Genomic DNA, 22,206 nt, shown 5'->3' with positions numbered 1-22,206 from the left:
GTAAGTAAGCATCCCTGGTGACCCAGCAGGTGCTTTTGCCTTGGGACTTCGGCATTGGTTTATGTGTGAGTGAACTCTTCCACCTCTTTCTGTCTGACTAGGGCCAGGGAGGGAGAGAAGGGTCCAAGAAGAGGTGCTTTGTCCCATTTGGCGTGTAAGGTGTCCCAGCCACACTGATTACAGTGCCACCGCAGTGAGCCCTCAGGAACCCACAGCCGTGACAGAATGCCCTGCTTCTCTCCACAGCCTTCTTGGTTGCCTTGGGTGGAAATCATTTTTGAACCTGCTAAAAGCTAGTTCATGACCATTCATGTGGTGATGGTACATTTTTGTATTCTGACTAACCCATTTCTTACCCAGTATTTTGCAGGCTCAGGGCCTTGAGTGGGATCTGTCACCCCTCCATTTGTGAAAAAGAACCATCCTTGTTTGATAGTCACCTGACTCCACCCAAGCACTTGCATATACACTGGCCCATGTCAGGGTCCCATCCTCACACAGCTGCCTTTGTACAGAATCCCAGCAGTTTTCTCAGAGGCAACATGAGAGAGTAACCCTGAAACTCTCTTCTAATCAGTTTCAACTTTGAGGAAACCTTGTTATCTCTTCATGAAACTGTGCCTGTCTTTAAAACTATCAGGCCTGGGACAGCTCTGTGCAGAAGCAGCCTCGAGGGTACGGAGCATGTTGCAGGGGCAGGAACTGGAGACAACCAGGAGCAGGGGGCCCAGAGAAACAAACAGAAGGGCAGTGCGATGAATCTGTAGGAAAGAACCGTCTTCCTCCTTGGTTTTGTTTGTCAGCGCATGGAGGACCCCTTGACTTCTGGGCAGGAACAAAGGCAAGACTGCCTCTTCCTGGCCCTGTAGTGAGTGGGCTAGGGAGGGGCTTGTGGGACAAGTCTGAGCGGTGCCTGAGGAGAGGGGTGTTGCAGGAAGCCCAGAGGGGAAGGTGCAGGAGCTGCTGCTCTTGCTTTGCCCTTTGGACTTCCAGCACCCACTGCAGTCTTGGGCTTCACTTACGGACCATGTGCTGCTGTGGATTTCGGGAGAGGGCTCTCCTGCATAAGTTAGCTAGGTTAGGACAGACTTAATTACTCCCAGACAAACTTGTGGTTCATTGTCTCCTGCCTTTTGTTCTTTCTGGTTTTGTGTTTTGTGCTGAAGATATCTATGTCTTTCAGCTTGCATTGCAAGATGATCAGTTTGTATCTTATCTCCTGTTTCTTTTGTTTTCCCTGGAGAACTTGTTAGTTCAGTGCGTACACTAGTTATTTGATATATGCTAATTATTTAAATTATCCTTCTCACCATTTTGATGGCCACTGTAAAGCAGAAGACTGTGTTCTTAATGAGGTCAAGGTGGTGCCATGGAGCCCCTACACATGTGCTGTGTAGGGCGAATGGGGTTTCAGAATAGGGACAGTAGGACCCCCTTTAGAATCCTGAGTGGGCACTGGGCTCCTCATTCCCTCCACAGCCTGGCCAGGGTCTCTATCCCCTTTTTGGTAATAGAGTCCTGAGAACCACGAGGTCTCCAGCCCACTCCTGTAGGAGGGGAGATACAGCTAGATCTGCAGCAGTCTCTGTGTGACACAGGTGGCTGGCTGTGTGGCACTGGGGTGCTTTCATACAGATGCTTGAATGCTGACTAGATTAGGCTTCTTCTTGTTTCTGGGTTTGCTGATTAACTTGAGAGATGAATTGGAGTGTTTGGATTGAAGTTTGCTATGTTGCTCAGCCCCTCCACTTCTGGGACAAATTCCTGACATGCACAGTTTAAAGGAGGCTGGTCTTGACTTACGGCTTCAGAGTTTTCGGTCCATGTTCAGCTGTTTCCAAGGTAGAAATCTCATGGTAGAAGGGCGTGGTGAGGCAAGCTGCTCGCCTCATGGCACCTAGCAAATTTAGCAGGGAAAGAACCAAAGAGAGCTGCGTCCTTCCAAGACACACCTCCAGTGACCTAGTTCCTCCAGCAGCCCTGCCTCCCCGCAGCCCCTCAGTTGTGAACTCATCCATGATCTGTTGATGAGGTCAGCACCATCACAGTCCAGTCACCTCTCCAGCCACCACCCCCTCCGCCCCTGAACGCTGCTGCAGTGGGGATCAAGCCTTCACTGGGAGGGCACTTCGTGCTTAAATTGTAACAGTTGAAGGGTACAAAGGACATGCACAGTGTGACTGAGATGCATAGTGAGTGTTTAAATGTTAAGCCTTTATTACGATAAAGGACCATTGCCGTTAATCCTCCTTCACAGTACCCCCACTTGCTTTGAACACACTGATCCCATCATTCTTACCACTTTCCGAGGCGCTTCTGGAAGTCCTCTCTCACGAATGTCTTTCCAAGGTGTGATGAAGAGTGTGGGGGCTCCTGCTGCACGTACCCCACAGAAAGGCGGGCTGTAAAGCTGTGGTTGTCATCAGCCACTGGATCCAGCATCTGTGGCTTCCGCACCCCCCCCCAGGGTTAAAATAACCATGAGAAGTAAACACTTCGAATGAGTTCAAGACATCAGGGCAGCCATGACAGCACAGCCAAAGACATTCATAAATGAGGACTTCCAGGACTGCTCCAGAAAGTGGCAAGAGAGACAGGATGTGTGTTGGGAGAGAGCGGGCTGTTTCTAGTGATACTAATGGCAACGTGTTTTACTGTAATACCAGTTTTTAAAACTAAACATTCATGTAGTTTTTAGTTACGCTTCCTACATGCAGAACTCCATGCCAGCACCCAAAGCCTCAGCGCAGGTCTTCCTCCGTTGACCTGAAAAAATAATTTTTTTCTTTAGTAGCCAATGGGTACCTAATAATAGGAGACCAACAGAAAGTTAGGCATGGAAAAAAAATTATTTTTCTCCATCAGAAAAAAAAGTGCTTTGGGAGGAAACAACAAGGTACCAAGAGTTACAGCTTTAAAAATGTAAAAAGACAAACCCACCAGACCGTGGCTTATGTGAATTCTGAATCCAAATGCCTGAGTGGTGTGCTGCCAGCTCCCAGCCTTTGGTCCCTTGACAAGAGCAGCTGCAGTCCTGCTGCCTGTCTTCTCCAGCCTAGTGGCCGCTGCTGGGCTGGTTTCCAGGCCTGGAGGGCACGTGGGGCCCAGGACAGCCCTGTCCAGCTCCACGCCATCTCGGTCTTTTGGGTGGAGTCAGGGCTCCTCTACTGCCATTGCTCACGCAGGCTGAGGTCAGCACCTTGAGCTCGCCTTCGGCACCCCACTCGCGTTCCTGGAAGGGTGCAAGCCAAGCTGTTTGTGTTATTCTGGCAGGTGGTGGGAACATCAGATGACAGGCATGATGTTGCTGTGCTGGGGGTTGAACCCAGAGCCTTGTGTATGCTCGATACATGCCCTGTCAGATCCAGGACAAGAAGACAGGGACCCCTGTAAAGGGAGGTGGAGGACTGCAAAGTGGTTAAAAAGTGGTGCAGACAGGACCAGGAGTCAATTCTTGTTTGCACAGAGATGCTCCGAATGAGTGATTACAGAGAACTTGCGGTCTGTAGCTATACAGGGCACGGGACTATGCTTGCTTCAGCGCAGCGAGCGCAGGAAATGGACTCAGCTCCAGCCGTGCCCCCTCCTCATTCGGGCGGTGCCGCTCTGCTTCTTGGTCATCAGCTGGTCTGCAGCAGGCCTCCTCAGGCTCACCTGCCCCAGTCCTGCTGCCTGTGGGGTCACATGGGCCCTCTTGTGCTCCCTGCTCCCTTCCCACCTCATCTCCTCTTGGAGACCTCACCTTATCAGTTTGTCCCCTGCAATTCCGTCCTTGGAAATTGCTCTGTTCCATGAATTCTTCCAGCACTTTCTATCAGCCCTCAGGGATCATCTGCTTCCTGAAGGCCGATACCATATCTAATTCATCTCTGATGTGACTAATTCCTATTTTCAAATTTTGTACTTAGTAAACATTCAGTCCTTAAATAAATTCACTAGGCTCACAGCCTCGGCATTGTGTAAGCGCTGAGTGTTGAGAGCAGCAGGCTGGGGGCAGGACGTGGACATGTGCCGTGTGCGGTGACTGAAGAGGCTGGAAGGTGCACCTGGAGGAGGAGGAGCACTCATCTCCTGGCCAGCGGAGGAGGCAGCAGTGTCGATGGCTTCCCCTTTGTGTGCCGGGACATGGGGTGTGCCGGGAACCCAGGAGAAGGGATGAGCGCAGACTGAGGAGGACTTCTGGTGGCTGAGTGGTTCCTATAAGGGAAGCTTTTCTCTTTGGTAGCTTCTCTGGGATGCACCAAGTGAAAAGGCAAAGTTGTCCTAGGGGCAGGGGAAGTCGATCATCCACAGGCATGAGAGGGCTGGTGGGCACTGGAGTGCCAAGGCTGGTCTGTCTCCCAGGGGGCTGGGGCAGCCAACTCAGTCTGTGTCCCTACTTGTCATGTGTCTCAGGTCTCTGTCCCTTTCCAGACTGTGTCTTTTTTTCCGAGTAGCTTGAGCTCAGGATAATTTTAACTGTGATTTTAAATACTGTGTTCTATGTGTTGATTTAGCATCAGAGCAGTGTCTTAGTTTCAATTTTGAGATAAAGAATCAGTGGTGTTAGACAGCCACTGGAGACTTACACATGGTGGGGGTGTCCCTTCCTCCAGCTGGCATAGAAGGACTGGGGCTGGTGACAGGGATGCTGGCATTGTGGCCACAGCAGGGACTGGGGCAAGGCAGTTTCCAGGCCAATGGGGTTGTTACTTCACAAGAAGTAGGTCTTGATGCAGACCACTCTCGCATAGTCTCAGTTCACAGAGTAGAGGTCACTTGGTGATGCAGAAGCCACCCACAGGACGCGTGTGTGCATGTACACAGACATCAAGGGAAACTGACCAGGGGAGAGCTGCGTGTTGCCTGTAGCAGAGGAAACTGTAGGCTGCACATGCAGGTAGCCGTCACTGAGAGATAGTGAGCCACCATTAAAGTATGCAGAAGACTGGTGGGCATCCATGGTTTCCTTGATGTGTTTCCTGTGCAATCCCAGAATCGGAGGGAACTGTGCAATAACTCACATAGCAGAGGTTTTGATCTGAAGGTCTCACCACAGCAGGCTCTGTGCTGCACCCAGGAATTCTGGTTAAAAGGCTTCCTTAGTTAACCCTGAGGATGACTTGTGATTATCTCCTGTCATCAGCAGCAGTTGTGACTAATTAGAGGCTGAGCCAAGTGGGAGGGTGTCTGATGTGGTGGCGTGGGGCCCTCGTCTTGGGAGGTTTCTATCTGATCAGTAAACATCTATCCCAGACAGTGCTACTGGATATGGTAAACAGTGGATTTTCAGGGCCTTTTTAAACCTCTCTCAAATCATATCCTGCTGAAAATGGTTTTCCCAAGAAGGAAAGCTCCAAGTTTAACATCTGTTTCTATGCATCTCTCTCTCTGTGCAGAACGGTAACCCCACACATTATTTGTCTTCTAACGTTTGTTTAATAGCCCGACTGGCAGCCTGGTGTCTTGGGTGCTCAGAGCAGGAGTTTGGATTCCTGAGCTGGGTGCGTGCTTATGCGCACCCAGGAAGACTCAGACCTCCCATCTGCCCTGTCTCTTTGGAAACCTTCCCTCTGGGGAACTTTGCTTTCGCTCAGAAACAATGTGATCGACAGAAATGCCTGTGTTGTGTCTGCTGTGGCCCATGTGCTCACGTTGCTTTTCCCTCCCAGCTTTTCCCATCAAGAAGTGGGTTGCATCCTTTGAACACAGACTTTCAAGAGCCCCAAGAAAAGCAGGAGCTTCTAGCACAGATGCAAGGGCTTCATAGCGGCACAGCCACTGAGAACCTTGTGCACTGGCAGCCAGGCTGTCATCAGGAATGCTGTCCATGAGGAGTGCCTTCTTCAACCAGAGTGCTGGGTGGGTTCAAGAGCTCAGCAGTACCCACTAGAGAGACATTGAACACAGGCACAGGACACGTGGGCTATGCAGGTCTCATTGTTTTGCTTTTAAGATGATGCCTTCTTTGAGTTCTTGACAAAGGACAAGGAACGTAGACCAGAAGTCCGTTTGACATGCTGCCATGTCCTGGCCACAGACCATGAGGCCATTAGATGGCTTCCCTAGGTGTGGTGGCAGGGACCAGAGGTGCTCTGCCTCATTGGTGGCTGCCTTTCCCACTCCTTCCTCCTCTGGCTTGGCCTCCATAGAGCAGTGGCTCAGAGAACGGCTCATTAATGTTCATCAAGTGAGTGAACGAATGAGCCAAAGTGAGGGTGGTGGTGGGACTGTGAGCAGGAAGAAGAAGCCAAGGTGCCTTTTCTTGTCTGCAGTGACACTGAGCAGTTTAGCTTGGTAAAAATCCATGAGACAACGTCTGAAAACCCTGAAATAATCTGCTTTACATGTTAGATTAACATGGAAACAAATGGATTAGAGACTGGCGCTTCCTGTTTTGTTTCAATAAGCTAAATATTGATTCATTCTGCATTACCACTGTGGAAGTGGGTGTAGCTTCTTCCTTAGAGACCAGCTTCCCTGGGGTGGGCAGCATCTTGTTATGACAGCCCACTGTATCATTGTTTCCTGCTATTGTCCAGGCCTTCATGTTACGATTTGGAAAATGAGATGGTACTTATCTAAAGGGATCATTGCCTAAGACAAACTCTGCGCTTCTCTCCTGCCTCTGTGTTCACCTGTGCCTTCTTCCACAGTGACTCAAGGAAAAGAACTTCAGTGTTACTATCCACTAATCATTTCTCTTAATCAAGGTAATAATAGGAATGATAGCTAAAAACAGGAGTTTTTAAAACACGTTAGTCCCTGCCAAGCATTTTAAATGTATTATCTCAATCCCTTGTAGCCTACCACAGAAAGCAGAATACTTACCATTGTCTGTATACAGGTGAGGGACAGAAGCAGAGAGAGGTGAAGGTTGTTACAGAAGGCAAACAGAAAGTGCTTATTCTGCATGCTCAGTCATGGGACAGAATACCCAACACCTGGGAGTTAAAAGAGAAAACATTTGTTTTTTTTTTGGGGGGGGGTCACAGTTTGTAGAGGTTTCACTCCTTAATCATCTGGTTCCAAGACATAGTAGCATGATGCAGGGGTATGGCAGAGAAGAAAGGGTTCATTATATGGCAGTGAGCAGTAGAGCAGGGATCAAGGGAAGAGGAGGGTTACAGAGCCCTTATAGGCCACACCCACAGTGGCCCACCTCTTCCCAGCATCACACCTAGCTCTAAGGGCATCAGCGGGCTAATCTAGTACCACACACCCATGATCCAGGGTCACACGCTACTGATCCAGTCACCGCCCAAGTGTGTGACGCTTTGGGAGGACATATAAACTGCAGCAGCGCTGGTATTAGCATGCAAGCCCACGCTGTCTCTTCAGTACCCGGGCCACACTCGCGCTCCTGGTGCCACTCTCTATAGGTATGATGAGAAGTCAGAAGCAGCTGGCCCATTCTGTAGCCCTTGCAGGTGCCCCCAGCCTGGTGCTCTCTGGACCTGGAATAGCCCTCTTCGAGTGCTGGCTGCAAGTTTGTGGGGCTCCTGGGCCTGCTGCAGACATCTTCTTGTTCTACCTGCTTGCATCTGGATGCTTCCTCCCTAAAGGTGAGAAACAGGTCAGGAGATGATTAGTAACCTACATTCAACGGCAGTGCAGCTGGGATGTAAGACTGGATGTAAAGGGCCACATCTGTGGAAGGAAATGGCATCTACCCCTGCTTTCATTGGCAGGGTTCACCTGGTGGCTCAGATGGGGAGCTGTTTCTCCAGGGCAAAGCAGACACTGTAGGTGGTGTTTGCATGGGCTCAGTGCTACCCCCTCTGTCATGAGGAACCTGGTGGCAAATCATTGGCATCTTGGTATGGGTAGAAATGTTGGCAGCTGCGCTTGTTTGGAGGCTGCTTCTGGAATAGAGGACCCAGAGATGTCATCTTGCCTTCAGAGTCACAGTCATCCTCTTTGCATCTGTGCCTTCTCAATCAGTTGAGTAAATTAGCGTCACTTTCCTCACTGACCCCGGCCCAAGGTGGGGATCTGTGAAGCAGGTCTTTGTGTCTGAGAAAGGCATCTGTGGGAGGAGTGTGGCTCGGAGACACTGGGGGTGTACTGGGGGAGGCCCAGTCCTCCCGCCAGAACAACTTGGCACGCAGCCAGCCCCCCCCCCCCAGCTGGCCATGCAGGGCCCACCTGCTGGTCTCCTTAGGACTGCTTTCTTCTCCTTCCACACAGATCTGAGGTCCTTCTTCCACTGGTGTTTCTACCCCTTCCTCCTGCTTCTCTCTTCTTTCTCTTCTCCTCCTCCAGCTTCTCTCTTCTTCTTCATCATCATCATTCTCTTCTCCTCCTTTTCCCCTCCCTCCCCTCCCCTCCCCTTCCTCGTCCTCCTCACAGAGATTTGTCTAGTCCATGTGAATGACAGTTAACCCCGTAAATATCTCCTTCAGGACTGGGGTACAGCTCAGTGGTAGCGTGCTTGGGCTGCTTTGCATGTCAGAGGCTCTGAGTTTGATCCCCAACACCAGGGGAAAAAAACACATAAGACAAAAGAGAAATACATAAAGAGTAAAGGAAAGAAATAAGAAGGGAGAGAGGAAGGAAGAAGAAAAGGAAGGAGGGAGGGAGGAGGGATGGAAGGAAGGGCAGGAGGAAAAATCCCTCTTCAGGAAGCATTGCTTCCTGTCCATTGATTCTGTTGTGCACGTTGAAAAGATGTAAAAAGTTGTAAGTGTGTCCTGTACCCATAATACTTGGGGCTAACAAATGTTTCTGATTTCAGGGTTGAGGTTTTTTTTTTTTTTTTTTTGAGTGTGTGTTCACTCCACATAGGAGCAGTTGCATATTGATAGTTGAATACCCTTAATCCAAAAACCCCAAACACTTTAAGACATTTTGGACGTTCAGATTAAGGTTATTCAACCTACTCTACTGGAAATACTGCTACGATTTCTGGAATGGCCCAGTCTTTCATGTCAGCCCTCATTGTGAATTGTTGGTTCAGAGGAACACAGTGAACAGAAGCAGCACCTGAGCACCACTCCTGGAGCCAGGACCTCATGAGTGGAGTCTCTGACCGCCTTGTGTGTCTAAACAGTCCTTATTGCACCTTGAAAGATCAAAAGCCCTAGCACAGAACTATTTCAGAAGACTGATGGTATCCATAGGAGCAGTTCCTATCCACTTCTCACCATCAGTTTGTAAAATATTATGGACCTGTGGCAGAGCAGATTGGCACTGTGAGCTGGATGGCTTCCAAAATGCATTACTCCCAGTATGAGCTCATTTTAGTAGAACTCGGACCAAGCTAGGAGCTGCAAGCCCACGGGGCTGCCTGCTCGTGGCTGCTGGAGTCTCCATCCTGGTGTGTCAGCAGGTGCCTCTCTCACTACCACCGACACCCATGCCTTGGGATTCACTTCCTGTGCCCCTCCCTCAGATGTCTACATTTAGTCTCGTCTATGTCCAAAAATGCAGTTTTCTTTCTCTTCCAGACCCGTTATCAACTTTGTGTATTTTTTAACCAAAAATTAACTTCCTGCCTGGTGCTTTATCTCAGCTAACCTATCCTGTTGTCATCCACTGTCATTTGTTGTGAGAAGCAGTCATAACAGCATGTTAACAGTCTAACCCAGCATTCATGGATTTTCTAGTAGAATTCTGCCCATGCAGCCTATAATTTGTCCTCCAGTCAAATAGTGATGTTCCTCCATTAGGTTTTCTGAACAGCTTTATCTTTTCTGACTGATCTTTAATTTACACCAACCTCTCTACTGCAGTCTTAATCTTCTCCTGACCTTCTATTTTTCCTTTCTAAACTTAGCCTACTTGCTGCCCTGTGTCAGGAGGTTATCTGCGCAGAGTGGGCTGCTGAATGTCTCACAGTATGCTGAGAAGTGCAGCTGCATGCTTCCTGGCCAGAGGAGCTGCCCGAACGAACACTTTCTGTAGGGAAAGATCACTGACCCATCACTGAAGCCTGTAAGCACCTAGCCCTGCAGCCAGTAAATACAAGTCACTCTGAAGAGGTGCCCACAGTTACTGCCGTGCCAGTCTAGAGAAGAAAGCTTCTCCAGAGAAGAGGACGTGTTGCCTACTAAATACTGTGCACCTGGATTGAAACAGCTGATCCTGGAAGCTGGTGGCCTTTGAAAGAGCAGGCTAGGTCTCCGTGCTGAGCCCAGTCCAGAGAGTGACACTGGAATCTGAAGGTGATCTACAGGAGCAGCAGGCGTCTGCTAGATTGCAGGCAGGGTGAAAGTATTACACCAGGATGTGCAAGGCCTTCATAGGGGTCCCCTGCCGCCCACACTGGCTGCACCCTGGGCACTGCCCATGGAAGGCCAGGCGTGGGATCGTGTCCCTGCGGGAAGGAAGGGTAACCGCATTTCCACGGGGCCCCCAGAGCATGCAGCAGCACTGCAGTCCATTGGCCTTGCTTCCTGGCTACCTGGCACGGTCATAGGCCGCTGTGCCAGATGGTCACAAGGTGGTGTGGCTCACTGAACCTGGAATCTACTGAGAAGATAATCGTATTAGAGCCTGGGAACAGTGGCTGTGTCTGCTCACACTGCCACTCGTCCTACCAGAATTTTACTTGTTACGAGAGGATGGGCGTGGCTGGGGGTGTGGGCCCCAGGAGGGCGCTTTGTTGTGTGCTAGGCCTTGGGCTTGAACCCTGTGGTGCAAAAATGAAAATAAATCAAAGAAAGACTGTTTTCTGTTGTGTTTGAAAGGGAGTAATGTGATCTAGCAAATCTCTCCTAACTTTCCCTTGCTCAGCAGATGGATTTGCTAGTTTCCCTTTAGACAAGTTGTTTTTCAAATGTGCGTGTCTCACACACAGTACTTTGCAGACTGCTTTGTAAAAATAAGTTATTCCTGGCATTACTGCTCCTCTCTGTGGTGAGATGCGGAGCTGTTAGCAAGTCTAACCTGTTCCTTGTCCCTGTGCTTTTCTCCCTGGAGTTCTGCATAAAGACTGTCTTTCCCTCAAACGTGTCAACAGTTTTTTGGGCTCTCACGTTTTACTTTGCTGCTTTATCTGTTTTCTATCCTGGATCAGTGTGTTCATGTTTATGGAATGAGGCTCATTGTCCACCTTTTTCTAAATGTAAGTCATTAGTTTCATTTTTAAAAAAGAAAAATTTGGCCTCATCTTTATTTTAATTTAATTTTATTTATTTTTTTAAGAATATGAAAAGTTTATTGAGAGATTGCTTCTGAAACACAGAAGGGGTCCCAAAAGTGGGTTCCCACGTAAGCCATTTTTCAGGGGTAATTTTTCTTATTAAAAAAATTAAAAGAAAGAAGGAGATTAAGATAAAAGAGAACATAACAACCTAATAACACGGGTCAAAGCAGAACAATTTAAGCAACATAGTGTTTCACCACAAGATAACCCAACATAACAGTCACTACCACAGTGTCTTTTTCCTTGAAATATTTGAGTATAACTTCATATATTATAGCATCAAACACAACATGACAGTGTAAAACCGTTCAAGAGAATGAAAGTATTACAGGGTATTTAGAACCAACTAACAGAAAAAGACAATGGTTTCTATATTATCTCCTTGTGTATAAAAATTTTTGTATATGCTATCACATATAATAAAATCAGTAAGATACAACATGATAAACCGACGGAGACAGAAGAACAAAAGCTTCATGGGACTTCAAAACAAGATGATATTAAATCAGCACTAGCTATTATATTGTCTTGTTTTCTTCAAAATAACTGTTCATACCATCACAGATAATAAAATCAAACAACCCAGAATAAAACCATTCCAATTAATGAATGAAAGCATTATAAGGCTTCAAATCAATATAATGGGGAATCATGTTTACCACATACTTTTATGTATTCTTACCATTTCTTACACTAGGGAAACTATTTGGTTTTTATACATGTGAGTTTGATTTATTTCACTTATGAGTATGGTCTCAAGCTTTACACATTTATAAATATCTCAATGTGATCATTCTTTATAGCAGAGTAGTACTCCATTGTATAAAAATACCACATCTTTTTTATGCATTCCTCAGTTGATGGACACTTAGGTTGTTTCCAAGATCTGGCTATTACAAATTGTGCTGCTATAAACATGGGTGCACATATATCACTGTGGTATGATGTTTTCAGTTCATCTGGGAATATGCCTCGAAGTGGAATAGCTGGGTCAAATGGGAATTCCAATCCCAGCTTTTTGAGAAATCTCCAGACTGACTTCCACAATGGTTGCACCAGTCTACACTCCCACCAACAGTGCAGGAGAGTTCCTTTCTCCCCACAGCCTCTCCAGCATTTGTTGTTGGTAGTTTTCTTGATCCTGGCCATTCTTTCAGGAGTGAGATGAAATTTCAATGTGGTTTTATTTTGTATTTCTCTAATGAGTAATGATGCTGAACATTTTTTCATGCATTTATTTGCCATTTGTATTTCTTCATCTGAGAATTGTGTATTCATCTCAGATGCCCATTTTTGGATTGGGTCCTTGAATTTTGGGATCTGATTTTTTTAATTCTTTATGTTTTAGACAGAAGTCCTTTGTCTGAGGGACAGTTCACTAAGATTTTTTCCCGGTTTGTGGATTTTCTTTTCACTGTGCTGGAGATTTCTTTTTATGTGCAGAAACTTTTTAATAAGAGGTGATCCTGGTTATTGATTCGGGGAAGTATTTCCTGTGCGGTTTGATTCCTGTTCATAAATTCTCTACCTACCCCTGTGTCTTCAAGGTTTTTACCCAATTTGTCTTCCAATAGATTTAGTGTTTCTGTTTTAATATTCGGATCTTTGATCCATTTAGATTTTAATTTAGTACATGGTGATAGGCATGGGTCTAGTTTTAGTTTTCAGCATGTAGAGAGCCAGTTTTTTCAACACCATTTATTAAAGAGACTGTCATTCTTCCAGTGAACATGTTTGGCCCCTTTATCAAAAATAAGGTAATTAAGTGTGTTTGTAGTTGTGGTTATATCTTCTAATCTATTCCATTGATCTTCGGTTCTGTTTTTTTATTTTATTTTAGAAAACACGTTCTTGTCTTAGAAGCCTTAGGAGTCCGTTAGCTCATATTTTGTCCTCAAGGGGTGCCCTGCAGCAAAGCTAATAGAGCACACGTCCTGCAGTGGGAGGCCTTTCCAGAACCTCCTCCTGGTGGGGTCCCTCTTGTGTCTGAGAGCCTGGCTCAGGCTAGGTTCAAAATAGGTGCTCATTAAATAAGTGCTTTATAGTTTCCGGGGGCATATGGACCGTCTTTTAAAATAGAGTAAAAATTTCCTAGTAACCTCCATTTCCTTAAATTCAGATTTTGGTGTCTTGTGAAATGTTGAAAATGTAGAAAATGTTGCATCCACAATGTTCAGCTGTTTTGATTAGTTTGGCAATGTTAAGGTGAGAGAATTTTTGTATGGAGAAGAAAACTGACCCCATTACATCTACAGGAAAGCCGCTGTTTATATTCTTGTCCTCTTTATGTCATTTTTTATCTGTCTGCACATCATGCTCAGGGCAGCCACACGCACAAACAGCACCGTAGGTTCCAGCCACCTCTCTGAGCACAGCACGCTGTGATACCCCAGTGATGCTGGAAACAGCTGCGCCCCAGTACTGCTCCTGGAAGTCCTCCTCGCCAGATTCAGGAATAGCAGTGGCACTAGATGAGATCTGCAGCACAGGGGGTTGCTCACACTTGGCTTAAGAACAGAGATAAGAAGTAGAATGTGATGCAAAGTGTTGGCCACACCCTCCTTTGAGATTCACTGTATTTTCCTCTTGACCGGTTCAGTCTGTGACAGCTGCAGTGCCGTAAGTTAGTTTTTAAATCTTGTCCTAATGTCTGATGCTGTGTAGCCAAGTAGTTACTGAAGGGTTTTATTCATCACCTTCAGTTTCTCACGCTGTGGACCACATGCAGGAGTCCCTAAGGGAAGGGACGGCGGCTTCTGGAGCTGAAGGCTGGCTTACCTGAGTGGGTGGGTATGTTTGGGGGCTCAGATTGGTGGCTTCCAAAATGATGGCTTTTTATACAGCCTGACCCAAGAAGTGCTCTGCTTAACTCTGAAAACCCAAAGGACCCCCAAAATATGATTTTGATGCCAACAAAAGCAACAAGGAAATCATGGCCTCCTCCTATGCTCAGGATTGATAGCTTGCACTGCCTGCCGCATACTACATGCAGAAACATCCAGACTCTTCAGTGTCCCTTGCTTGGGCTCAAAAGGATCAAAGATATTTTCTACCCATACCTATGGTGCACTGGAAGTGCCTGCTTTGTAAGTTAAGAGCTTCCCTCACCTTGTAAGGGAAAGAATTCCAAAACATTAAAGGGCATTAAAGGACTGGAGAGATGGCTCAGTGGGAGAGCACATGCCTGGCGTGTGCAAGGGTTTGGGTTCCACCCCCAGCAGTAGAAAAAGAAGAGTAGGAACATTAGCACTGATGGAACGTCTCACGAGGGGCTTCTTGCAGATCTGTTGGGATGGTGCCCCTCAGCCCGCTTCTTGCCCAGGCTGGCATGCACATTTCATGGGACAGTGGCTTTGGCGCATTTGCCACCTCAGTCTGCTCTGTCCTCCCGCGAGCTGAAAAGTGGGCTGTATCTTAAAAGTTATCTAAAACTCCGAACTGTGACAGAGTGACTCTTAGGCACATGAAAATAACGGCTTTACTAATATTCAAACTCAAAATAATGAAACATTATTTTCATGTATCTAATAAGGAAAAATCATTATAATATAGGGAAGAAAACATGCAGCAAGACCAGCTGTCCTCTGTGTGACAGATGGGCCATGGTTGTTGCGAGGTCAGCTTGCTGATGTGCACCATGATCTGCTCATTCCTGCCCTAAGGGTTGCATAAACAGGGACCCTAACTTCCCCAAATAACCTGCATTGTGTTTCTCAAAGTCTGTTGGAATGGATTTCTGTAAATGTCCCGCACTGGGACAAAGGTGACGTAAACCACAAATGTGTGTATACGTGCATGTATTTTTGTATATACATATGTACACATACATGTGTCGTGGAATACTGTTTAACCTTGAAAGTCAAACACTTGAGGGATTGGAAGAAACACTGAAAAAAAGAAACTACACTGGTTAGGCTTACTTTTCTTGCACTAGAATCCTGTCCCAGCTTCTTAAAACTGTAATTCTAGAAAGTTGATTAATCTGTGCCTCAGTTTCCTTTTTTTCCTTAGCAAAGGGATAAGTTTAAGTGAAATAACTTATTTGACATGCTTAACACACTATCAGACATGGCAAAAATGACTAATAAGTGTTAGTGTTAAGCAAGTTACTTCTGTGCCTCAGTTTCCTCCTCTGTAAAATGGAATGGCTGTCATTTTTACCTGAGAGGGATGTTGGTGAACCCAAAGTGAGGTGGCAGATGGAGGCCCTGAGTGTGGACCTGGCACACAGCATCCAGCGTCTGTCACCTGTCACCCTGTCACCTATGCTGGAACATAGAGGCCTGGGAGAATGCTAACGCAATTTGCAGATCACACGCATGTGCACACCAGGAGACTCATTAAAGTGCCTGACTGTGAGTAGGGAGTTTACAGGTAATTTTTGGTTTTGGTCCCTGTATCATGACCTTGGAGTCTGGCTGTGTGTGGTTGAGGTCCACGTTCATGCACACTGTGATGGTGCTGTTCAAATACTTCCTTCACTTGCATTGGAGCAATGACCCTACCCTCGGATGTATGCCAGAGTCCCTTGGGCAGTTTGGAGAATGTGCCTGCATTAGGCTTTCTAGCCCAGTCAAGTCCAAGTCCCTGGGAGGGGGCCCTGGGTCTGCATTGTTTAAGGGCTGATGGGGACATTCTGCATCGAGCCGGCAGCACACAGCAGCCATGGGCAGAGCCCCCCCCCCCCCGCCTCAGTCTCAGAGCCAGTCCTAGCAGTGTTTTCTAGCCATCTAAGGACTCCTCAGAGAGCTTGTTAAAAATACAGATCTTGGGCTAGACACAGAGCTCCTGGGGGGACACTGGACACTGCGTATAGAGACGTGTGTCAGTTCGTGGTGGGGCCATGTTCTGGGAGACACATCAGTGGCAGTTTTGATGTAGGTGATACACATGGTCAGTGAATATGAGGCTGAATCCAGAAAGTTTGAGGCGCTGCCAGCATGGTGCAATGTGCTGTCTTCCCATCAGCCTACTTGAAGTAAATACAGGACATGAAAAGGTGATTTTGTAATTTTTTTTTAATCGGTACCGAGGATCAAGCTCACGACCCATGGGCTTGCAAGGCAGATGCTTATGCCGCTGAGCTAAATCCCCAGCCCTTAAAGGTGATATAGTCTATACTTAGACCCACAGCACAGTTCCTGGTTACCATGTCCAGTATGATGTCCGCATAATCATGTGGATCAGGACCAGCTGGTCAGGAGGTATATTTTCATCAGTGTTACCACAAATAATGAGTTACCCTGTGATGTTACAATAGCTGAGGTCAGTAAGTGTTAGGGACTTTCCAGCTCCATCACAATCTGAAGGCATTGTCATCCACGTAGCCTGCTGCTAGCTGAAGTATAGTCCTGTAGGATGTGCTGGCTGCACACTGGGAACCCCTGGGGGAACCCAGAAGGATTTTCATGTCCAAGATTCTAAGGATGACACCCTGCTACAGCCTGGACCACTGGGGTGTTTTAAGGCACTGCAGATTTGGATGTGTTGGTAACCGTTAGAGTAAAGTCCCAGGCCAGTGGCATCCCCCGCCGAAAACCCATCAGAGATGTGAAGTGTGGAGCCACCTCCAGTCACAGCGTATCAGAGACTCCGTGGAGCACTTGGCAGCCTTCCTCGTAGGAACCTTTCTGTGATGCTGACACTCACAGACATTTAGGGATCACTGCTGTTAAAAGTGACTCCCAGTAGGTCAGACTGAGCCTGGCCTGTACTGCAGGTGGTCCAGGACCACTCTGAATCCCTTTAGACCCTTGGGTGTTTTAACCCAGCATCTCTGGTGATCCTGCAGGTGCCTGGTGCTGCCATTCCCAAGCCCTGGATGATGGCAAAGTGTGGCTGTTTGCCAGCCATAAAGAGTAGGACTTATTTTTTTTAAAGTTGGCAAATAGTGTGGGAACCAGTTTTTCAAAGGTGCTGACCTAAGTGTGACCTAAAAAACCAGTCACAGCAGCAAGAAAGGCACATTTCTTCCATGAATCACATCCATGTCTTTGTGTTTTGTAGGTTTTACAATCAAGCTGCCTCAGTACGGTCCTCTCAGTCCCAGATCGGTACCGACCAGGCCTGTTGGAGAAGAGGTCAGAAGGCCACCAGCTTGCTGGGCCCACAGGATCCGGATGACCTGGAGGTCAGAGGAGTGGCCCAAGCCTGCGGTCTGCCTGCACACATGAGGGAGGGTCCATGGGATGTCGGAGTAAGGACAGAGTACGTGATGAAGAAAGCAGTTTGGGAAGAAGAGCCGAGGATGTCGGGTCCTGACAAGTGGCAGAATGTAAGCCTGGAAAGCTGGAACCAGCCAAGGAAGTTGGGGAGGCAGATGTCTGATGGTGATAGGGAGAAACTGTTTCAAGATCTGTACCCATTCACTCAAGGAGAGCATGCGCTGACTTCTCAGAACAAAAAGAAATCCCAGTCCTTACCTCGAGTTCTTTCCCCTGAGAGCCTGAGTTACAAGGAAATTCCCATTCCGCTAGATGATGGACATTTACCAGGCATTCCCAAAGTGCCCCCATATGCTCCCAATTGTGCACCCCACTCAGAATTGGTCAGAAACCCTGAGAAGGCTGGCTCCTCAGCCCCCTTCCCCCGGCCCAAGTTTGGGAGACCCATCAGGCCTCTGTATGGTTCACACCCACAACCCAGGGGCGGGGAGCGGAGCAGCCTTCAGGACAGCCAGCAGGTAGACCTGCACAGTTCCTGCTTGAACAGAACCAGTGGCCCCACTCATGAGCCCAGTGTGCCCGACTGTGGCTTGGAGCCCCCAGTTTATGTGCCTCCGCCTTCATACAGGTCGCCTCCTCAGCACATCCCTAACCCCTACCTGGAAGATTCGGTCCCCAGCTATGTGAGTGGTGAGCATGGCTCACAGCACCAGCCCACTGAAAAGCCTGGGGCCAGGGGCCCGCTTCCTCCTGGCCTCCTCAGAACCAGGAATGAATGTGATGCAGGCCCAGCCTCTCCCCAAAGTCTCCCTCCTCACCCTCGTTCTGTCACCACCCATGAAGGCTCTGTTCAGTACATTCCATTTGATGATCCACGGATCCGCCATATCAAACTAGCTCAGCCTCTGGGTTTTTGTGAAGAAGTGAAGCCTGGTGACAGAAACTATGACGCTCGTCCAGTTCCTGCCCCAGAACCAGCTCAGGAGAGAAGGCACCATGACAGTGCCATTCTGAATGTACAGAGCCTGACACCCCCACTGGGGACTGAGAGGAGACCGACCTTGGTTGACCCCGGCCCACAGTGGCTCTGGGACCAGCTCCTGGGGGATGGAAAAAATGCAGGTGTCCCTGACCAAAGAGAGCATTGCATTGTAAGAGGACAGCAGGCTCCAGGGGAAGGTGGCCAACATGGCCATGCAGGGGGCTACGTTTCCTCCCCAGACCCACAAGGCAGTGAGAGGACCTGTGAAACCCACACCAAGCTCAGAATGTTTGAAACTGGGATGCAGACCAAGAAAAGTTCAAAGAAGAAAACGAATGAGACGATATTTTGTTTGGTTTCTATCCCAGTTAAATCAGAATCCCATCTGCCAGAGATAGATACGAACAACAATGACTTAAAACAGAGTGCTGATAAAAAGCCTGGGATTGATAAGAGCCTAGCCTTGCAAGAACAAAGTCTGCTGAGCATGTCTTCCACCGACCTGGAGCTGCAAGCACTCACAGGAAGCATGGCTGGGAAAACAGAGTTCCCAAAGCAAGATCAGGAGGAACCAGAAGGAGACAAACAAACAGATGACTTCAGATTCATCCACCTTGCAAAACACAGAGCGCTCAAGTACTCTGGCTCCTGGCCAGGGAACCAGTACCGGGACCAGCAAACACAAACCAGCTTCCCTGAGGAGTCCAAAAGCTCACAGCTCCTCCCTGCTTCCATGCTGGGTGAGTTGAGTGACACAGCCCCAATGCCAGAACGTTTAGAGGCCACTGGCAGTCACAGGCATGTGCCGTTTGGGTCCAGTGACCAAAAGCAGAAGGCATACGCTCCTAACTTAAAGGGCCAGACATCCCTCAACCCGTCCAGCAACAGTGCTTTTTCAAGGACGTCCCCAACCACCAGTCAGGCACCGGTACTAAAAGCAGGCCAGCCTCACCCCTGCCTAGATGTCCGTGGGCAGGGAGCCAGCCCTGTCCCCAAACCCGAGGTGGTAAAGGGAGAGCCCACAGCAGGCCCTTGCAATAGTAAGCAGCTGTTTGGTCAGTTTCTTCTGAAACCAGTTAGCCGGCGCCCCTGGGATCTGATCAGTCAGCTGGAAAGTTTTAACAAGGAGCTTCAAGAAGGGGAAGACAGCCCTGATGGTAGCAGCGGCAGCAGCGGTGAGGAAAATGAGATAGAAAGGCAGGAAGACTATGTTGATTCTAGGCCAAGGAATTGGGGCTTCTATGAAGACAGTGAGAAGTCAGTCAAGCCGCCGCCGAGGGAGTTGGTGCTGGAGCACCCAGAACGTTGGTCAGGAAGAGTGAAGAGTAAGTCTGAGAGCTGGAGCGAGGAGCTGAAGGCTGGCCACCTGTCTACCTGTCCTCAGTCCCCTGACTTCTCGAAGGTGAAAGACAGCAGAAGTGACCCTTTTGGGTCAGCCGATGGAAGTTTGGTGACAGAGAATCGAAAGCAGGAGATTGTAAATGGATTAGATGAGCTCATAGCTAGGCCAGGTCCTGTGAAAAGAGTGGTATCTTTTAGACAGAGTGACACAAAGCCAGTGTCCCCATCCTGGCTGGCTGAACCAAAGGAGCCAGCACAAAGGGAGAAATTGACCGATGCTTTCACTTCTGTGCAGCTGAGGGAAGAAGCTCCTCTGGAGGTTGGCCTTGCCGAGGAGAGGGGCACAGGGGTCCCTCTGACCCTTACCAACAAAAGCCGAGGCCTCTCTGCACCAGACTTGCGGTCTGTTGGGCTCATAATGAGACCGGAGCCAAGCACCAGTGAGCTAGACAGGCCATTGGGTGAAAGCACTGCGGCAGAAATCCCCCCAAGTGAATCGCTGCAGGCAAGGGCAGCAAGAATCCTTGGCATCGAGGTGGCCATGGAGTCCCTGCTTCCGGGCACGAGGACAGCAGGTCTGAGCCAGTCACCTGAGCCTGATGCAAGTACCTGCAGCCTGGAGCCACTCAGAGAAGAGTCCTCCCCCAGCTCAGCAATGTCTTTCGGCCCCACAGCAACCACAGATGCCTTCTATGGCCGGAGGAGATGTGGCTGGACACATAGCCCCCTCTTCGTGGGAGAAAGGGCTCCCCAGGCTTCCGAACATTCAGCTGTGGACAGGGTCCCGACCAGCCAAGACACCAGCCCTGAGCCTCAACTTGGCCCCCTGGAGTCCAAGCCTTTGGAGCAAAATCTGGTAGAGCCAAAGCCACCCTTCAAGTCCACATTGTTCCATGTTATAGAAAGAACCCCAAGTGTGTCTGGCTTGGAAAAGAGGCTGAGAAGCCCTTCTAAAGTGATCGAAAGTTTGCAAGAGAAACTGGCATCCCCGCCAAGGAGGGCGGACCCTGATCGCCTGATGAGAATGAAGGAGGTGAGCTCCGTATCGAGGATGAGGAGCCTGAGCTGCAGGAGCACAGAGTCCTCAGAGGAGGCCGAGGAACTGAAGGCCGAGAGGGGCCAGGCCTGGCAGCCCGGGGGCCCCATGGCCCTGAGTAGGGGAGACCGGGCATGGAGAGTGGGGCATCCACCCTCCATCCCCAAGGGCATCGTCACTTGGGAAGAAAATGGGCATGTGGCATCCCAGAAGGAGAAGAGCACGAGCCAAGACTTCTGGTGTCCAGGTGAGGAGACAGGTGGAGGGCAGGTGTCGGGCACTTATGTGGAATGCTCAGCTCTAACCCCGCTGAGGGCAGGAGGCTCATGTCCATCTGCATTTTTGCAAAAGAGGAAGTTAACTTTGCTAATTGTTTCATCAAAAGATTTTTCATTTTTAAAGAATTACCCAGAAGCTTTCCTTAAAAATTAAGATCTTGTCACATATTTTAAATGATTGCATCTTTGTAGACACTTACGTAAACAACTATAAAAAATTATCTAAAGCAGTAATATAGGTGAAACAGTCTTCTGGCTTTGCTGCTGGTGCTTTGATAAATCTTGCTGGAGACCATAGCATTTACAGTTGTTTTCTCCTCCTCAGGTTTTAGGCACTCACTCAAATAACTTCATAACTATTAGTCTATTAAGAAAAAGTATTCCAGGTTGATTGAATTAAGAAAAGGTGTACCATGACCTATTATGCTGTCTTACGTTTGCACTTTCTGAGATTCTTCTTTGCCTTACTTGTTTTTTCTGCTTTTACTGTCATACCACTTATGAAACTTTAAAATATTTAGAAAGCTGAAGTAACACTCCGCCCTTTCTCAGCACCTCACCCCAAAACTCACCCACTGATCAGCCCATTTCTGTTGCTGTAACAAAATACCTGATGAGACTGGGTGATTGTTAGAGAAAGGAGATTTCTTTTGGCTTCCAGTTCTGAGGGCTGAGAGATTCACAGTTGGCCAGCTGCATCTAGTGAGGACTTTGTGCTGCTTCATAAGCTGGTAGAAATGCAGGTCAAGCAGAGATGTGAAGAGAAGTGTGGATGTGGAGACAGAGGGAGGTGCTGGGCTGCTCCCTGCTCCGAGAGGCCCACTCTCCGAGCCACATAGTCCCTGCTCAAGAGGGCGTCACCTCGTCAAGGCCTTGCCACCTTCCACACTTTCTCCTGGAGACCTCACCCTGATGAGTTTTGGTGATGAGAAACCATAGTCAGGTGATGGTGCCCTCCAACTCTGTCTCATGTCCCCTAAGGTTTTTGTTGTTTTTGTTTTTTGTGTTTTTGAGACTGGGTCTTGCTCTGTAGTCCAGGCTGACCTTTACCTCACTTTGCTGGTCTTGAACTCCTGGTGATCCTCCTGCCTTAGCCACCTGAGAGCTGAGATTGCAGATGTCTGCTACCACACCTGGTGTGTTAATTGTGATTGCTAAACCTCAGAGGAGGCTCTTGTAGGTCTCTGGGCTCTTTATTCTCTTACCATAACTTGTTTCTGGAGCCTTCTCTAAATCATGAAACCACAAGGCAGGTTCCCAGTGACAGAGTGACTTTC

General features: G+C 48.3%; 1 protein-coding gene and 1 long non-coding RNA gene across 3 annotated transcripts in view; both read left to right on the top strand.

The window, feature by feature from the left end:
* The window catches only part of Jcad (junctional cadherin 5 associated), an 85,023-nt gene that overhangs the window by 52,486 nt on the left and 10,331 nt on the right, over nucleotides 1-22,206 (top strand). For both annotated transcript variants that reach the window (XM_063253767.1, XM_003468716.5), the window contains exon 3: nucleotides 17,135-20,898. In XM_063253767.1, coding sequence (XP_063109837.1) covers nucleotides 17,135-20,898 — 3,764 coding nt within the window. The remainder of the gene's footprint in view (nucleotides 1-17,134; nucleotides 20,899-22,206) is intronic.
* LOC111756434 (uncharacterized) lies at nucleotides 7-10,652 on the top strand. The gene is made up of 2 exons (XR_002790925.2): nucleotides 7-7,544; nucleotides 9,758-10,652. It is a non-coding gene; the product is annotated as an uncharacterized LOC111756434 (long non-coding RNA).

This window comes from Cavia porcellus, unplaced genomic scaffold (genome assembly GCF_034190915.1).
Source record: "Cavia porcellus strain 051 isolate PalLab524CR breed Dunkin Hartley unplaced genomic scaffold, mCavPor4.1 scaffold_7, whole genome shotgun sequence".
Classification (NCBI taxonomy): domain Eukaryota; kingdom Metazoa; phylum Chordata; class Mammalia; order Rodentia; family Caviidae; genus Cavia; species Cavia porcellus.
This window is presented reverse-complemented; position numbering and strand designations above follow the sequence as displayed.